This window comes from Saccopteryx leptura, chromosome 3, assembly GCF_036850995.1.
Source record: "Saccopteryx leptura isolate mSacLep1 chromosome 3, mSacLep1_pri_phased_curated, whole genome shotgun sequence".
NCBI classification, from domain to species: domain Eukaryota; kingdom Metazoa; phylum Chordata; class Mammalia; order Chiroptera; family Emballonuridae; genus Saccopteryx; species Saccopteryx leptura.
Window position 1 is genome coordinate 71,001,246 of NC_089505.1, and position 18,780 is coordinate 71,020,025.

General features: G+C 43.3%; 2 protein-coding genes across 3 annotated transcripts in view; both read left to right on the top strand.

Moving 5' to 3' along the window:
* Nucleotides 1-3,749: 3,749 nt before the first annotated feature.
* LOC136399254 (zinc finger protein 615-like) lies at nucleotides 3,750-14,539 on the top strand. 2 transcript variants are annotated; one of them, XM_066374270.1, is made up of 4 exons: nucleotides 3,750-3,881; nucleotides 4,341-4,467; nucleotides 5,104-5,199; nucleotides 12,361-14,539. In XM_066374270.1, exons 1-4 carry the CDS (start codon nucleotides 3,867-3,869, stop codon nucleotides 13,818-13,820), a joined length of 1,698 nt encoding a protein of 565 aa, XP_066230367.1. In that variant the 5' UTR covers nucleotides 3,750-3,866; the 3' UTR covers nucleotides 13,821-14,539. The 2 variants fall into 2 exon arrangements, with proteins under 2 accessions (XP_066230367.1, XP_066230368.1); XM_066374271.1 differs by having other exon boundaries at nucleotides 4,341-4,463.
* Nucleotides 3,771-18,780, top strand: part of LOC136399234 (zinc finger protein 615-like) — a 213,868-nt gene continuing 198,858 nt past the window's right edge. The window contains 1 exon segment of the mRNA XM_066374231.1: nucleotides 3,771-3,881. Within this exon segment, the coding sequence (XP_066230328.1) occupies nucleotides 3,867-3,881 (15 nt within the window). The 5' untranslated portion in view covers nucleotides 3,771-3,866.

An 18,780-nucleotide genomic window follows, 5' to 3' on the forward strand; every position in this document is an offset into this window, starting at 1 on the left:
AACTGGCCAGGGCTTACTGGCCTCACTTTTGTGTCATTTTTTTCTGAGTCCCCACCCCCAATGACAACTTAGACTCCTTCTAGCTGTTCTTCTCTCCTAGCTGGTGATGCAGCCTCAGAATGTACCCGTTTCTGGAAATCTCTGTGTTTTTAAAAAACACTTCTGGCCAGAACTATCCGTGGGTTTAAAAGTACCAGATGCATCATCTTATGCATTTCTAAGAGGGCCTCCCCTGTTACTATACTGACACCTGAACTACTAACTGTACCTTCGGAAACAAGTTATATACATATAATCATACATCACACACACAAACACACATGCGAGCGCGCGCCAACTGAAAAATACAGTGTGTCCGTAAAGTCACGGTGTACTTTTGACAGGTCACAGGAAAGTAACAAAAGACGATAGAAATGTGAAATCCGCACCAAATAAAAGGAAAACTCTCCCAGTTTCATACCTATTCAGTGCAGTTCGATTTGGGCTCACACACAGATTTTTTAGGGCTCCTTAGGTAGCTATCCCGTATAGCCTCTATAGACTCGTCACTGACTGATGGCCTACCAGAACGGGGTTTCTCCACCAAACTGCCGGTTTCCTTCAACTGCTTATCCCACCGAGTAATGTTATTCCTATGTGGTGGCGCTTCGTTATAAACACGCTGATATTCACGGTGCACTTTGGTCACGGAGTCGAATTTAGCGAGCCACAGAACACACTGAACTTTCCTCTGTACCATCCACATCTCGAATGGCATGGCTGTGGGCTGCATCGCTGTATACACCATGTTATGTCATCATCTGCGCATGCGCACATGCTGCCACATCATCCTACAGTAACTGGGAGGGTTTTCCTTTTATTTGGTGCAGATTTCACACTTCTATCATCTTTTGTTGCTTTCCTGTGACTAGTCAAAAGTGCACCATGACTTTACGGACACACTGTATATTTCCTATACTACTTCTTTCCTCAAGCTGCTGAAAGCAATTTCACCTGCATAGAGTTTGTATCGCGAAGCTCTATTTACCCATTTTCCACAAAACTGAAAGTGTCAGAAAACGAGACAATTTCAGAAGCTTCTCACCTTCCCACCAGTGGTTCCAGGCCCCAAACCCCGGCTCTCGCCTTCTGTACGGTAGTTGGGTGTCCCAACATGGCGGCCCCCACGGCGCCACCGCAATATGGGTGCGGACATATTGCCTTGAATTCCGGAAATGGTCACCCGCGCGTCTCAAAGCCCTCAGGTCCCCTCGGCCGTGATAGACGGGGACGCCCCCAGTGCAGGAGTCAAGGAGGTTCCCGGAAATACAACGTTGAACCCTCCAGGTGAGTTTGGGGGAGCGGAGGTCAGCGTGCAGCGTCCTCCCCGGGAGTTTTCCTCACAGGAGAAGGTCTGTGTCTCACAGGGTGACGTGGGGACGAGGGGGTGTGTGGAGCACGGAGTCACCCGGGGGTCGGTGGCGGACGAGAGGCGGCGGAGATGACGTCCCCGTCTCCCTGTCAGGGCCGGGGTTCTGCAGGTCACCCCGCTCCGAGGGGGTGCCGGTGGCATTTGGGGCCATCGCGGTGTCAGAGTCGGGATGGGGATGGAGTGCGGACTCGGTGACGCTGGGCCAGCGCGTGTCCGGCCCGGGTTCCGATGAGTAAGAAAGTGTGGTCAGTGCCTGGTCCGGGGAGGACGGTGAGGGGGGAGCTCTGGACGCCCCAGGACCCCGGGGTCCGGTTCAGGTCATGAACTCGGCTGCTTTGGGGAGAGAAGTCGGTGGGGACCCGAACACTCGTGTCACTTCATCTTCTTTTTAACCAGCAGCTGAGACTACAGACCCAGGGGCTAAACCGGTGAGGCCGTTTCCTAGGTGTAATTTGTGGCACCATCGCGCTGCAAGGAAGAATTGGATCATTGTGACAGATATTTTGGTCTACAAAGTCGAAAATATTTATATGTAACTTTCAGAAAATGTTTGCCAAAGCCTGCACTCACCTTTTAATATATAGCGGGGGACACTTGCTTATTTGCCTGACATACATTCATACCCTTTTCCTTGTTGACAGATCTCCATTTTATTTAATAGCTATACCTCTGGTAAGGTGACCCATCTGCCATTGTGCTAGTAAGTCTTTTCCAGTCTTACGCACCCGTGGTGGTTCCAGTTCCCACTACTAGTGACTGAATTACTGTGAAATGAACTTAGTTAGGTTCATGGCACAGGTCTAGCCAGCTATAATATATTTATGAACATCTGTTCCATCATTTCTGGGAGAACATTTTCTCTTTTATAAATGTCATGCCTTGATTCTGAAGGGGAGCAGTTTGCCAAGCTGAAGATATACGTCGTTGGGATATTGGTTATTTTACGCTGGTTAATGTGAAAAAACTGCAGCCCTGGGAGTTCAGGAAACCTGGTAGAAGTTACCCCTTGAGAAGGACATTTACACGTGTGAGGGCAGTCCAGTCTGCAGGGGTGTCTCCCTCACTGTACCACGCCCGCCTTCAGTATCAGTGGAGGAAGCAGGTCTGCAGAACAACCTTCCCGTTTACTGTGCTTTTCCTGGTAACCTCCCCTCTCAGACTCTCCAACCCCAACATCTTTAGACTTTGGGTGAAGGTGGTATAGTAGGTGATGGTGTGTTCCATTTGGTCCAGTTACATTTTCCTAGGTCTCTTCCATGTATATAGGATGTATACATTTTATTAACCTTTTTGATCATTACCTCCCTGTTCACCTGTGTTGTTTCAATTTAATTATTAGATTATCCAAAGAACCTATAAGAGAAGGAAAAATTAATTCTGCCCATACAATGTCATTTCCTTCATCTTTCACAGTCACTCCACCTAAACTCCACAGAATAGAGGAATACCTCAACCATATTTTGAACCTAAGGTTTTATTTGCCTTCCAGGAGACCAAATAATTGGATACCAGTGATGCTAAACACATTGTGATCATGAGCCCTGTAGTATCGGGTCCCAGAGGGAAGGTACTGCTCATTGAATTTTCTCCTCAACACATAGGTTCTGTCTCCCCAGTATAGAGTAAAGCGCCACATCCTAAATCCTAGAAGGCCAGGGGAGACCTGCCTGGCAGGTCTTACAAACTCAGAGGCCAAAATTAACAACATAGGATTGTCTTAAATTAAATCTTTCTAACTAACATGGCAGGTAGCTTTGTTCTAGGCCAATATTTTCCTTGACAAATATCAGTCTTTACCTTAACTTAGCCTGTCCATTGTCTTTTTTTTTTTTTTCATTGTCTTTTTTTCACCTAGGATAAAATACCTTTGGAATGTCAGGTTAATTTCATTTTTTTCCAGACTGTCAGGGCACAGCCTCCCACCAGAGTAGGAGACCATAGAGTCTCTCATTGTTATTTTTACGTGTTAATTAATTGTTACGTATCCTGTACCCACCTATGTAAAAAAAAGTACCTGTTTATTCCTTTTGTTTGTTTGTTTTTTAATCCCAGAGATTCCCCTTTCCCGCTTCGCTTTTCTTTACCCCACCTCCCGAACTATCAGCAGTGGATTTCATGTGACCCCCTATGTCTTCTTCTTTGATTCTGACTTGTGAAATAAGGTGCAGAACTGCCATTCTTTAGATTTTTTCCTCGATCCGTTATTATTTTGCTGCCTGGGAATTAGCATCTATTTAGCTTAAGTAAGCTCATAAAAATTCTTCACAGGTTTGGACATTTCTTACAGCTGATGCCAGGAGCAATAGAATCATGCAAAGCAGGAAGAATCTGCCGCGATGGGTGTCAGCCTTTCCGAGACACACCTGACTGAAGACAGGTTTTTGAACAGAAATTTAGAGCAGATCATGCCAAGATAGAGCCTCCTCATTGCTGGCTGTTTTCAGAGAATAAGAAAATGCTCCAGGCTCAGGTGACCTTGGGTTTGTTTTATCCTTTACTTTCTTCATTAGTGGATTTGTAGAGGCCTATAAAAAACCACTTCTATTAATCTGAAAATTATATATATATATATATATATATATATATATATATATATATATATATCTTTTGTCTCTCAAACATATAAATGTGGTGTTTCTAGGTTAACAAGAACATTCAACAGTTTTACATTATAAAAACATCTTATTGGAGAAATACATGGATGACTAAATGTAGAATTACAAAAATACATATTTTCTTTGAGTTTATTGGAATGACAATGGTACAAAATATTATTTTACTAGGCATGTGATTATCAGTAATATAATGAAATAAAACCCTACTTGTTATATAGATGCAGCCTATAAAGTGAAAATGAGCAGAAAAACTAACATTTCCTTTGTATTATCTAAGGGACATCACAGCATTAAACATCCTCTTGTTGTTACAGGAATGCCTGACATTTCACGATGTGACTGTGGACTTTACCTGGGAAGAGTGGCAGCTCCTGGACCCCGATCAGAAGGACCTGTACCGGGACGTGATGTTGGAGATCTACAGCAACCTGGTGTCAGTGGGTGAGGACAACTCCCTTGTGTCATTCAGGGGAGACTCTATTGGTGGCTTTTTTTTTCTCAGCTGCTGAGTTCTTCAGAGTAGCTACAGTTCTCTGAAAGGGTTGAATCTCAGATTCTTTACTTATCCCAGTCTAGAGGGTATAATATCCTATCTCCTGAAAGAAAAGTGTTTATGTTACAAATGTGAAAGCTGTTCATTCTCTCTTTTTTTTCTTTTTAAGAGAGAGAGACGGGGACCGACAGGAAGGGAAAGAGATGAGAAGCATCAACTCATAGTTGCCATGCTTAGTTGTTCATTGATTGCTTTCTCATATGTGCCTTTACCCAGAAGGCTCCAGCTGAGCTAGTGATACCTTGCTCAAGCCAGTGACCTTGGGCTTCAAGCCAGCAACCTTTGGCCTCAAGCCAGTGACCATGGGGTCATGTCTGTGATCCCACGCTCCAGCTGGTGACCCCGCACTCAAGCCAGCAACCTTGGGGTTTCAAACCTGGCTCCTCAGTGTCCCAGGCCAACTCTCTATCCACTGCGCCACCGCCTGGTTAGGCTGTTCATTCTCTAAATTTAACATTCTCTCTTTTGGACAAACTCCATCCCAATTTAATATATTTAAGTTTTCTGTAATTTTTCATAAGCAGAATATGAAGCTGGCAAACCAGATGTGCTCTCCAAGTTGGAACGAGAGGAAGAACCATGGGCAATACAGGATGAACTCCACAACATAGTCAGTCCAGGTGAGTGTATGAGAACCAGAGAGGTGGTGGGCCAGGAATTCATTTTCCAGTCACAGAAGGCGTCAGAGCTGTGACAGTGAATTAGGAAACCAAACTTCAGTTCTATGTATGAGAACCCTCTTTTTGTAGAGTTTTAGAAGAAAGCATATCCCTTTTTCCTCTTCTGAGTTCTGATCGCTGTTTATTCTATTTCCATCTTGTTTTTTTGTGTATAGTTTTCTACTTTTTAGGATTCTCAGATCTTCTTCTTTCTCCATGACCACAGTGTCTCTGCCTGTGTTACTACCTCTCTTACTATGAAATTCAACTTTCCAGGTGTCTCTGGAAAGACAACTTTGATTTAATCACTTTTTTCTTACTACTGAGCTTTCCTGCTCAGTTACTGTTAGGAAATAGTAATTTCCTTCCACAACATCCAACCCCACATTGGATTCTGTGTTCCTATGAAAGCTGGTTTTCATGGTGCGTTTATGTCGTTCTTTGCCATCCTTTCCCCAAGACTTATTTTACTCAGTTCATTTTTTTTTTTTTTTAATTAAGGGAAAGGGAGGCAGAGACAGACTCCTGCATGCACCCTGATGGGGATCAACATGGCAAGCCCTGTACCAGGTGATGCTCTGCCTGTCTGGGTCACTGCTCTGTTGCTCGGCAGCTGAGCTATTTTAGCGCCTGAGACTAGGCCATGAAGCTATTCTTAGCACGCAGGGCCAACTTTGCTCAAACTATTCGAGCCATGGCTGTGGAAGGGGAAGAGGGAGAGAGAGATAGAGAGAGAGAAATGGTGAGGGTGGGGTGGGGACACAGATGGTCACTTCTCCTGTGTGCCCTGACCGGGAATTGAACCCAGGACTTCCACACACCAGGCTGATGCTCTACCGCCAAGCCAACTGGCCAGGGCCCAGTTATTATCACTCTTAAAACTTTACTTGCCTGACCAGGCGGTGGCACGGTGGATAGAGCGTCAGACTGGGATTCAGAGGACCCGGGTTTGCAACCCCGAGGTCGCCAGCTTGAGTGCGGGCTCATCTGGTTTGAGGAAAAGCCTACCAGCTTGAACCCAAGGTCGCTGGCTCCAGCAAGGGGTTGCTCAGTCTGCTGAAGGCCCGCGGTCAAGGCACATATGAGAAAGCAATCAATGAACAACTAAGGTGTTGCAACGCGCAATGAAAAACTAATGATTGATGCTTCTCATCTCTCTCCATTCCTGTCTGTCTGTCCCTGTCTTTCCCTTTCTCTGACTCACTCTCTGTCTCTGTAAAAAATAAATAAAACAAAACAAAACAAAACAAAACAAAAACTTTACTTTATTACCATGAGATAAACTTTTTCTTTTATGTGAAACAGACTCCCAAATTGACTTCTTTCTAAATATTGTCAAATGTATACTTTCTTCCTATCTATTTTACTGATCATCATGGCAGCTGACCTCTGACTTCTCATTCTGTGTGTGAGAGCAGGAATTATCTTCTCTGCATTCTCTCTCTCTAAGATTTTTATTGATTTGACAGGAGAAAGAGAGGAGGGAGGAACAAGAGGCATCAACTCATATTTGCTTCACTTTAGTTATACATTGCTTGCTTTTTGCTTGTCATATGTGCCTTGATTGGGCAAGCCCAGGGTTTTAAACCAGTGACCTCAGCATTCCAGGTCAATGCTTTATATCCTACTATAGGGCAGGGTACAGTCTCTTTATTTTATTTTATTTTATTTTATTTTATTTTATTTTATTTTATTATTTTATTTTATTTTATTTTATTTTTTTCAGTGAGAGGAGGGGAGATAATGAGACAGACTCCTGCATGTGCCTGACCAGGATCTACCTGGCAGCACACATCTGTTGGCTACTGCTCAAAGCAACTGAACTATTTTTAGTGCCTGAGGCTAATGATCAGACCAGCCAAGCCACTGGCTGCAGAAGTGGGAGAGAAGGGGGAGTGGTTAGGGGAGAGACGCAGATGGTTGCTTCTGTTGTATGTCTTGACGACTGGGGATTGAACTCACAAAGACTATATATCAGTCGACCTCTATCCACTGAGCCATCTGGCCAGGGCCTGCATTCTGTTTTAAATTTAGTTTTTTTGCCTAACCAGGCAGTGGTGCAGTGGATAGTGCGTCGGACTGGGACGCAGAGGACCCAGGTTTGAAACCCCGAGTCGCCAGCTTTACTGCAGGCTCATCTCCCCCCCATCAACGCACATATGAGAAAGCAATCATTGAACAACCAAGGTGCCACAACGAAGAATTGATGCTTCTCATCTCTCTCCTTTCCTTTCTGTCTGTCCCTGTCTGTCCCTCTCTCTGTCTCTCTCTCTGTCTCTTTCACACACACACACACAAATTTTCTTTCTGCACTAGATATTTTAAATTTTATTCATTCTGGCATCACTTAGGATATTTCCTACATGCTGAGTTCTGCTTTTACAGGTTTCTAGTTTTATTTGATGAACAAGAAAAGGTCTTGTTTACATGTTACATGAGTTCCAGTCCTAACTAGGCAATAACTTATGTCTGCTTCAGATGACTATTTTTACTAGTTTTCCTAATTCAGATTTTTCTTCAGTCTTACATGTTATCACTGCATTTATTTTATTGAGGTATTTGTTTTTACTTCATACTTTTAATGGTTTTACTAGGATTTAATTCACATACCATACAATCTACCCATTTAAATTATATTCTTTTTTAAGATTTTATTTACTGATACTAGAGAGGGAAAGAGAGAGAGAGAGTGTGTAGTAGTAATACTTGCTTTTTTTTTTTAGCGAGAGAGAGAGAGGGACAGACAGACAGGAAGGGAGAGTGATGAGAAGCATCAGTTTTTTGTTGGTACCTTATTTATTCATTGATTGCTTTCTCATATGTGCTTTGACTGGGGGGCTACAGCAAAGCAAGGGACCCCTGGCTCAAGCCAGCAATGTTTGGGCTCAAGCCGGCTACCATGGGGTCATGTCTATGATCTCACGCTCAGGGACCCTGTGCTCAAGCTGGTTAGCCCTCACTCAAGCTAGATGAGCTCGTGCCTTGGGGCCTTGGGGTTTCAAAACTGTGTCCTCTGTGTCCCAGGTTGATGCTTTATCCACTGTGCCACTGCCTGGTCAGGCAGTAGTTGCTTCTTGTATGTGCCTTGACCAGGCAAGCCTTGCGTTTTGAACTGGTGACCCCAGCATTCCAGGTCAATGCTTTATCCACTGCACCACTGCAAGTCAGGCTTTAAATTATTATCTTATCAGCGGTAGAGCATCGGCCTAGCGTGTGGAGGACCCGGGTTCGATTCCCGGCCAGGGCACACAGGAGAAGCGCCCATTTGCTTCTCCACCCCTCCGCCACGCTTTCCTCTCTGTCTCTCTCTTCCCCTCCCGCAGCCAAGGCTCCATTGGAACAAAGATGGCCCGGGCGCTGGGGATGGCTCTGTGGCCTCTGCCTCAGGTGCTAGAGTGGCTCTGGTCGCAACATGGCAACGCCCAGGATGGGCAGAGCATCGCCCCCTGGTAGGCAGAGCGTCGCCCCTGGTGGGCGTGCCGGGTGGATCCCGGTCGGGCGCATGCGGGAGTCTGTCTGACTGTCTCTCCCTGTTTCCAGCTTCAGAAAAAATGAAAATAAATAAATAAATAAATTATCTTAATTAATTTTTAGTATATTGATATAGTTGTGAAATTATCACCACAATCAATTTTGGAACATTTTATGTGTACATATTCTCATCATTGTCTTTATTCCTATAGCCTTATAGTTTTGAAATTGGAAAGAGTGAATGAATCGTCCAATTTTGTTCTTTTTAAGATGATTTTGACCTGAGGATCCTTTAATTTCCATTTGAATTTTTGAATATTCTTATGAATTTCTGTTTAAAAAAACCCACCCTGCTAGGATTTTTTTTTCTTTTTTTAAAAAAATTTTATTTATTTATTTTTTACAGAGACAGAGAGTGAGTCAGAGAGAGAGATAGACAGGGATAGACAGATAGGAATGGAGACAGATGAGAAGCATCAATCATCAGTTTTTCATTGGGCGTTTCGACACCTTAGTTGTTCATTGATTGCTTTCTCATATGTGCCCTGACCGCGGGCCTTCAGCAGACCGAGTAACCCTTTGCTTGATCCAGCGACCTTGGGTTCAAGCTGGTGGGCTTTTTTTTTTTTTTCTCAAACCAGATGAGCCCGCGCTCAAGCTGGCGACCTTGGGGTCTCGAACCTGGGTCCTCTGCATCCAAGTCTGATGCTCTCTCCACTGCGCCACAACTTGGTCGGGCCTGCTAGGTTTTTGATACGGATTACATTGAATCTGTTTGGATAGTGATTTCATCTTAACCATATTAAATATCCTTTTCCAGAATTTTTGGGTGTCTTTTTTAAATTTTTTCCTCAGAATATTATCTTTTATTATGTAATAAAGGGAATTGTTTTCTTGATTTCTATTTTCTGATTATTCATAGCTAGGCTCTGAAAATAAAATTGATTACCTTCCCCTCATATTCTAACAATAATTAGCCCCAGGTGACCAAGGTTCTTGTCATATGAAATTGCAGTTTCTCATTCAGTGATCTTTGTGATATGCTGTCATCTTGATTAGAAAATTTCTGCCCCCCCCCCCAAAAAAAAAAAAAAAAAAAAGAAAATTTCTGCCCCCTGTGATTGCCTCCTACAGTTGATATGGTCGCTTAATTTGTTTAAAACACACTCTTTTTTTTTTTTTTCTTTTTTTTTCTTTTTCATTTTTCTGAAGCTGGAAACAGGGAGAGACAGTCAGACAGACTCCCGCATGCGCCCGACCGGGATCCACCCGGCACGCCCACCATGGGGCGACGCTCTGCCCACCAGGGGGCGATGCTCTGCCCATCCTGGGCGTCGCCATGTTGCGACCAGAGCCACTCTAGCGCCTGAGGCAGAGGCCACAGAGCCATCCCCAGTGCCCGGGCCATCTTTGCTCCAATGGAGCCTTGGCTGCGGGAGGGGAAGAGAGAGACAGAGAGGAAAGCGCGGCGGAGGGGTGGAGAAGCAAATGGGCGCTTCTCCTGTGTGCCCTGGCCGGGAATCGAACCCGGGTCCTCCGCACGCTAGGAAAACACACTCTTAATACCATAATATTTTTGAAACAAACAGCAGTACAGAAAATAGATTAAAAAAAATAGAACTTGTCCCTAGTGATTTCTTTAGTTTTGTTCTCAACAGAAGTACTATATAATAAAAAATAAACATCTTAGGTTAAATATAGCTATAAGGAAAATGATCACAGCTAAAAGAACAATCGGTGTTGGTCCCGGAAGTGTACTTTTAGAAGTCAGAATGAATAAGGTACCTTTGACCACATAAATGAAGGACGTGAGTCAGCTCCCTGGCCTTTTCTATATATGAGACTATGGGAATTTTTTTTTTTGTATTTTTCTGAAGCTGGAAACGGGGAGAGACAGTCAGACAGACTCCCGCATGCACCCGACTGGGATCCACCCGGCACACCCACCAGGGGGCGACGCGCTGCCCACCAGGGGGCAATGCTCTGCCCCTCCGGGGCGTCGCTCTCCCGCGACCAGAGCCACTCTAGCGCCTGGGGCAGAGGCCAAGGAGCCATCCCCAGCTCCCGGGCCATCTTTTGCTCCAATGGAGCCTTGGCTGCGGGAGGGGAAGGGGAAGAGAGAGACAGAGAGGAAGGAGGGGGAGGTGGAGAAGCAAATGGGCGCTTCTCCTGACCCTGGCCGGTTGGCTCAACGGTAGAGCCTCGGCCTAGCGTGCGGAGGACCCGGGTTCGATTCCCGGCCAGGGCACACAGGAGAAGCGCCCATTTGCTTCTCCACCCCTCCGCCACGCTTTCCTCTCTGTCTCTCTCTTCCCCTCCCGCAGCCAAGGCTCCATTGGAGCAAAGATGGCCCGGGCACTGGGGATGGCTCTGTGGCCTCTGCCTCAGGCGCTAGAGTGGCTCTGGTCGCAACATGGCGACGCCCAGGATGGGCAGAGCATCGCCCCCTGGTGGGCAGAGCGTCGCCCCATGGTGGGCGTGCCGGGTGGATCCTGGTCGGGGGCATGCGGGAGTCTGTCTGACTGTCTCTCCCTGTTTCCAGCTTCAGAAAAATGGAAAAAAAAAAAATGGGCGCTTCTCCTATGTGCCCTGGCCGGGAATCAAACCCGGGTCCCCCGCACGCCAGGCTGACACTCTACCGCTGAGCCAACTGGCCAGGGCGAGACTATGGGAATTTTAAAGTCCCGAATTGGGAACATGCTTGAGGAACTTCTAGGAAGCTTGTCAGGATAGAGCAAAATGAGCAAATGGAAAAATGACATGAGGGAAGAACAATGGGGTGGCAGCGGGAGGTTCTGAGATACAGCGGGAGTTTCTGTTGAGGCCAGTGAAGACCTTGCTTTCATTCCAGATGAGCTCAGAAACCGTAAGGACTTTTGAGTATGGGACTAGTATTATTTAACTAGTTTTTTAAATGGACCGCTTTGCCTTACAATATAGAAGTTACACAAGGTAGACATTGTCAGGGAGGGAAGTGTACTGTTATATTCATGATTTTTTATTGATTTTAGAGACAGAAAGGGACAAGAACGGAGAGAGAGAAGGAGGAAAGAGATGAGAAGCATTAACTTGTAGTTGCTTCACTTTGGTTTTTCATTGATCGCTTCTCATACGTGCTTTGACTGGGGGTCTCAAGCTGAGCCAGTGACCCCGTGTTCAAGCCAGCAACCATGGGGTCATGTATATGATTCTATTCTCAAGCCGGTGACTCTGTGCTCAAGCTGATGAGCCCATGCTCAAGCCAGTGACCTCAGGGTTTCAAACCTGTGTCCTCAGTGTCCCAGGTTGATGCTCTATCCACTGTACTACCTCCTGATCAGGTGTCAATTGGTCTTTCTGGTAAGTAGCTTCATCCTGAGGCTATATAGGAACCCTGTGCTAAGTCACCTCATTAACATAAACTCAGCTATTATTGAAAAAAATTTTTTTAATGTAGAACAAAAGATATTCCTACCACTTAGGAAATTACAAGGGTATTACAAGATCAGTGTCAAGAACTGTGGATGAAGACCAAATATATTTCTCATTCTACAATACATAGGACTGTCACTAAATAGTCACTTCACATGAAAGCATTTTGTAAAAACAGTTTTATTTCGAACTAGGATTATGAGAGATTACAGAATAACTCACTGTTCTCTTTTTGCCTAGAACTCAGGAAAGTTGATCATCCTCTGCAACATCACTTGCAAAGTCCAAGTATTCAGAAGAGAGTAGAACGATGCTCTGAAATTGATATGTTTGCAAATACTGTTCATCAGAGCAAAGGTTATTTTTTATTAAAACAAAATCACAGTATCTTTGAAATACCTGAAAAACATTTAAAATCAAATATAAGTTTTGAAAACCCAAACAGAAGCTGTTATAACTTAAAGAACTCTGTTGAGTTGAGTGGAAATGGGACATCCATTCTGCATGGTGATCGTGAACAATTTTACACAAAAATTACATTGCCTGTTAGTACCAAAACCATTAATAATACATCCCAGGTCATTAAGCAACAGAGAACTCACATTATAGAGAATGCACATATGTGCACTGAGTGTGGGAAAGCCTTCATGAAGATGGCTCAGCTCACTGATCATCAGAGAGTTCATACTAGAGAGAAACCTTATGGATGCAGTCAATGTGACAAAGCCTTCTCCAGAAAATCCAGGCTCATTGAACATCAGCAAATTCATATAGGTCTGAAACACAATGAATGCATTGAATGTGACAAAACCTTCCTCAAAAAGTCAGTGTTTAATATACATCAGAAAATTCACGTGGGACAGAAACCTTATATGTGTAGTGAATGTGGGAAACCATTCATCAAAAAGTGTCTTCTCATTTATCATGAGCGAACTCATACAGGAGAGAAACCATATGTATGTAATGAGTGTGGGAGAGGCTTCACCTTGAAGAGCTATTTTACCAGACATCATCGAACTCATACAGGAGAGAAGCCGTATATATGTAATGAGTGTGGGAAAGGCTTCACCCAGAAGAATCATCTTAATGTACATCAACGAACTCATACTTCAGAGAAACCCTATATGTGCAATGAATGTGGGAAAGGTTTCACTGTGAAGAGTAGTCTTATTGGACATCAGCGAACTCACACAGGAGAGAAACCCTATGTATGCAGTGAATGTGGAAAATGCTTCCCAACTAAGAACCAGCTGACTGTACATCAAAGAACTCATACAGGAGAGAAACCTTATATATGCAGTGAATGTGGGAAAGGCTTTACTGTGAAGAGTAATCTTAGTGTACATAAGCAAACTCATACTGCAGAAAAGCAGTACAAATGCAGTGAATGTGGTGAAGGCTTTAGAAAGAAAACACACCTTGTACAGCATCAGGTATTTCACTCAGAAAAGACTTCCTTTGCTTGTACCATATGTGGAAAATTCTTACTGAGCAAAAGTGGTCTCATTACCCATCAGAGAATTCACACGGGAGAAAAACCCTATGTATGTAATGAATGTGGAAAAGCTTTCACTACAAAGTCAGGACTCAATGTTCATCGAAGAAGACATACAGGAGAGAGGCCCTATGAGTGCAGTGACTGTGGGAAAGCTTTTGCAGTCTTGTCAATCCTTGTTAAACATAAGAGAATTCACAGGTAGTTACTGTTGGGAAAGTTTGTTTTCAATTGTATGCTTTCAAGATAATAGTATGCAGCCCTGGCTGGATAGCCCTGTGTTGGTTAGAGCATCCTGAAGTGCAGAGATTGTTGGTTCAATCCTCTGCCAGGGCACATACAGGAACAGATCAATGTTCCTCTCTCTCTCCCCCTCCCTCTACCTCTCCTGCCGTGACCTGCGCAACGAGTCTATTCCAGGGTCTGGAGTGGGAAATGGTATGAAATTGAATGAAAAATAGAAACTTAAAGACATACAGGATAGGTTTGGGAGGATGCCACAGCTCCTTGCCAACAGTCACTATTGTCCTGGCCTATCTGCAAAAACATGGCTGCCCCCAGAAAACATCCTTCTTTATTCTCTGGGCAAGGTGGGCCATTAGCAATTCAATGATGTTTCCAAGGCAACCCAAGAAAACCACCAGGTGCAGAAACCCCCCCACCATCTTAACTTTAAACAAAGAAGTAACTAGCTTCCAGTCCTTCCGGGGAACATGGATGGGCAGGATGAGCACTGAAGCACAGCCCTTTGTTAACTTAATTAGGCAGGTGAGGTGGGGGGTTAGGCAGACTCTCAGCTTACAGTCAGCTCCCAGCACCTCTGTCCCCCAAAATCCAAACTGCAAAATATCCTGTTTATTTTTTGGTCCCCAACACTCTCCTTCTTACCTCACTAAACTCAATAAATAATTTTTAAAACTATAACTATGCAAAGAATGACGATGCAAAGAGTGTAGTACTGTCTTGACTCATCAATTACTTTATATTTTTTATCAATGAAAACAGTTACAAAATTCAAATACAATTAGCCTTGATGAAAGTATTTTAGGCCACTATAGGTCTAAAATGTGTATACAGTTGTCCCTCGCCATATTGCAGTTCACTTTTCACTGTTTCACTGTATCATGGATTTTTAAATTGTATATATCTAATTTTGTATCATGGATTTTTTTTTTTGCTATATTGCAGGATTTTGCAGTATATAGGAATTTTATATATTATTTAATTATTTTTGCAGTAAAATAAGCAAAATAAGTGTGGGTAATGTTTATAAGAGTGTGGGGAGGGTTTATAAAGCCTTAAAAATATATAAATAATAAAATAAATATAAGGTTGCTACTTCGTGGATTTTCACCTATTGCAGTGGGTTCTGGAACCTAACCCCTGCGATAGACAAGGGTCCACTGTACTGAGACAAGTTCTATGAGTGTGACAGCCCAGGAAAGTCTTTAGAGGGAATCAGACCCTATCACTAATCATTAGAGATTATATATTGTCTATGGCCATACCATCCTGAACGCGCCCCATCTCTTTTTTTTTTTTTTAATTTTTTATTTTTTTACAGGGACAGAGAGTCAGATAGAGGGATAGATAGGGACAGACAAACAGGAACGGAGAGAGATGAGAAGCATCAATTATCAGTTTTTCCTTGCGACACCATAGTTGTTCATTGATTGATTTCTCATAGGTGCCTTGACTGGGGGGCTACAGCAGACCAAGTGACCCCCTGCTCGAGCCAGTAATCTCGGGTCCAAACTGGTGAGCTTTTTTGCTCAAGCCAGATGAGCCCATGCTCAAGCTGGTTATCCTGGGGTCTCGAACCTGGGTCCTTCTGCATCCCAGTCCGACGCTCTATCCACTGCGCCACTGCCTGGTCAGGCACCCCATCTCTTCTGATTTTTAGAAGCTAAGGGTTGAGCCTGGTTAGTACTTGGATGGGAGAGATTATTTACCAAAGAATGACTATTTCTTTTTTTGTGTGTGTGAGAGAGAGGGGGATGGATAGGAACAGACAGGAAGGGAGAGAGAGATGAGAAGCGTCAATTCTTTGTTGCGGCGCCTTAGTTGTTCATTGATTGTTTTCTCATATGTGCCTTGACCCAGGGCAGAGGGGCTCCAGCAGACCGAGTGACCCCTTGCTCAAGCCAGTGACCTTGGGCTCAAACTGGTGAGCCATGCTCAAACCAAATGAGCCCACGCTCAAGCTGGCGACCTCAAGGTTTCAAACATAGGTCCTCTGCATCCCAGTCTGACGCTCTATCCACTGTGCCATCACCTGGTCAGTTAAGAAAGAATATTTCTAATTATGAGAAAGAACTCAAGAAATGTCAGTTCACATTTGACAAATGCTTTTCTGTGCCAGTGAATGTGGTATATTTTGCAGTAATTCATGTTCCCTTATTTGCCAGGAAATCCGTGCAGAAATAACTCATGAACACATTCAATTTGGTATCCTTAGGAAAACATGAGATTACTCAATGAAAGAAAGAAGCCTTGATTGAAACAGCATTCTGTCACTAGTCTATCAGATAATATAGGTCATGGGCAATTGGAGACAGGATACCTTCAGCCATATTGCCAATTTCCTTGGCATTGATTTTCTAAGCTTTCAATACTGCCAGTTAATCTCACCATGGGTTAAATTTTAATATACATAACATAGGTGTGTTTTATGCCTGTTTCATTATGTATTGCATTTCTTTGGTTCCAAGTTTGTATTATTTCAGAATACTTGAAGTACTTATAAATGAAATAGTATATTTATTTTTATAAGTATAACAACATATTTGGGTGTGTTAACCAAGTTTATAAGTGGAATAGAGTGGTTTGTAAAATTAATATAAATGTTTTTATATCACTTATTTTTGAAATAAGTAGAATCACAAAAATGAATTTTCTAGAAATTTCCTAAATGCCATTCAGGTAGCTATTCCCAATGGCAATACCTTATGCAGTCACAGTTCATTATCAAAAGAAAGTGAAATTGTTACAATGCTGTTCACTACAAAATTTATTTGTATCTCCAGTTTTACATGCATTCATCTTTGTTTTTTATATATAGTTTTAAGAAACTTTATCATATATATAGGTTCTTATAACCAACACCACAATAGAAATTCACGATTTTTGTTATAACCCCCCTCATGTTCCCCCTTCATAGTTGCATCCTTTCCCTGACCCCAATGCTTGGCATCACAGATCTCTATCTATTATATATTTTTGTCATTATAGAATATTGGAAAAAATATGTCGAAAAATAAGTTTGGTCCCATTTGTGCCTCCAAATTGTTTCTGAAAATTTTTCCACAGACGTCTGTGTTTGCTCTCTCTGCTCAGCGCTCTTAGGGTCTGCAGGTTCACCTGCTCCGTTTTAGTGATGTTTGTCTCTGCAGAGGTTCTGCCGTGCAAATCACATTTGATTCCCCTGGTAGGAGGTCTGCATGCAGGCTGTGTCCCCCGGCCGCAAACAGTTTAATCTGCCTTCAGATTAAATAAGTTCACTGACTTCCACCACCAAACTGAGAGGAGTACTGATGCGTATTCCACTTTTTGTGGTATGCAGCACCTGTCCAGTCTGCGACTTTTGTCAGCTGATCTGCTTTGCCGAATGGCTGGTAGGGCATCACCCTAAACTGCTCGGGAACCGCGCAGGGTCCCAGCCTGAAAGGTTGTCCTGGATCAAAAGTGTCATTAATTTTTCCAACTTCTGAAACCTGCAGAGTTCTCAGCTAGTCCAGATTATGAAATATTGTCTGAGATGGAAACCTCAACAGTGGTTGCAATCTGAGAAACAAACAAGAAATTGCTTAAAATTTTAAAGTAGAAACCTTCTTACTTGATTACTATTGATTTTTTTTTTTTTTTGGTATTTTTTATATTTTTCTGAAGTGAGAAGCAGGGAGGTAGAGAGACAGACTCCCACATGTACCCAACCGGGATCCACCCTGCATGCCCACCAGGAGGCGATGCTCTGCCCATCTGGGGCTGTTGCTCCATTGCAGCCAGAGCCATTCTAGCACCTGAGGTGGAGGCCATGGAGTGGTATTCAGCGCCTGGGCCAACTTTGCTCCAGTGGAGCCTTGTCTGCAGGGGGGAAGAGAGAGGCAGAGATAAAGGAGAGGGGGAGGGGTGGAGAAGCAACATATGGGAGTTGATGCTTCCTGCTCCTTCCCCGTTCTGTTTCTCTCCTCTCTAAAATGAATAAATAAAATCTTTTAAAATATCAGCGCGCTCTCCACCCCCCTACCTGCTTTATTTATAGGGCAAAGTGAGGTTATTAGCAAATCAAAGAGATCATTAAAACACATTTCCAAGGCATCCCAAGAATTCTACCAAGTGCAGAAAACCCCCACCATATATAACATCTTAACAAAACAAAGGATAGAAAGAAATCAGCCTCAAGTCTTTTCGAGGGACATGGGGGATATGTTGTTGTGAGTCGGGGGCGCAGAGAGAGAGATCAGCAGACGGAATCATCAAGGACTAGCAAAGGACCACCTCTCGCTCAGGCAAATGGCCCTGAGTTCATGCAGTGTCCTAATTTTATTCACAAGATTTCAAAAAGCTTGTTTACTGAGAAATTGGCATGACATCAAGAGTAACTTTTACTTAAAGATACATAGAGTGCACCTGCAAGATAGCTTAGTAACAACATAATATCAGAAGGCATTAATTGCTATTGCTTCTATGGATCCCACAACATTCCTCTCCTTATCTTAACCTTGGAAAGTACAGAAATCTTATGAGAATGTTTTACTGAGAAAAGCCCAGCAACTGCCTTCAGTCACATAGACCTGTTTCAGTGACCTGCCTTCAAGTCACAGAACAATTTTCTTGGCAAAACATTCTTTTCTTGTTGGCTGTGTTCCCATCCAAGGCCATGCAATGGGTTATTCCACTACATTTCCCCCTTTTTGTTTATGCTGAATGTTATGAAGCACCACAGAAAACACAGCCTTCTGTCATTCATCCCTTATTTCTCTTGCTTTGATTTGTTGACAGACTATATATAAAAGAAAACATAGCATTAATACTATTATAAAAAATCCTACAGTGGATCCCCAAAATTCCTTAATATATTCAATAGGATTTAATTGTGATAAATTTTCCATTAATCCCTTCAATATAGGTTGACCTGTCAGAATTTTTAATTTTCTTTGAAAAGC

Bases quoted from the DNA above. Each gene is read 5' to 3' on its own strand.
- LOC136399254 (XM_066374270.1), top strand. The intron at 4,468-5,103 runs GTGAGGACAACT...TTTCATAAGCAG, and splicing joins CAGCAACCTGGTGTCAGTGG to AATATGAAGCTGGCAAACCA. The intron at 5,200-12,360 runs GTGAGTGTATGA...CTTTTTGCCTAG, and splicing joins CCACAACATAGTCAGTCCAG to AACTCAGGAAAGTTGATCAT.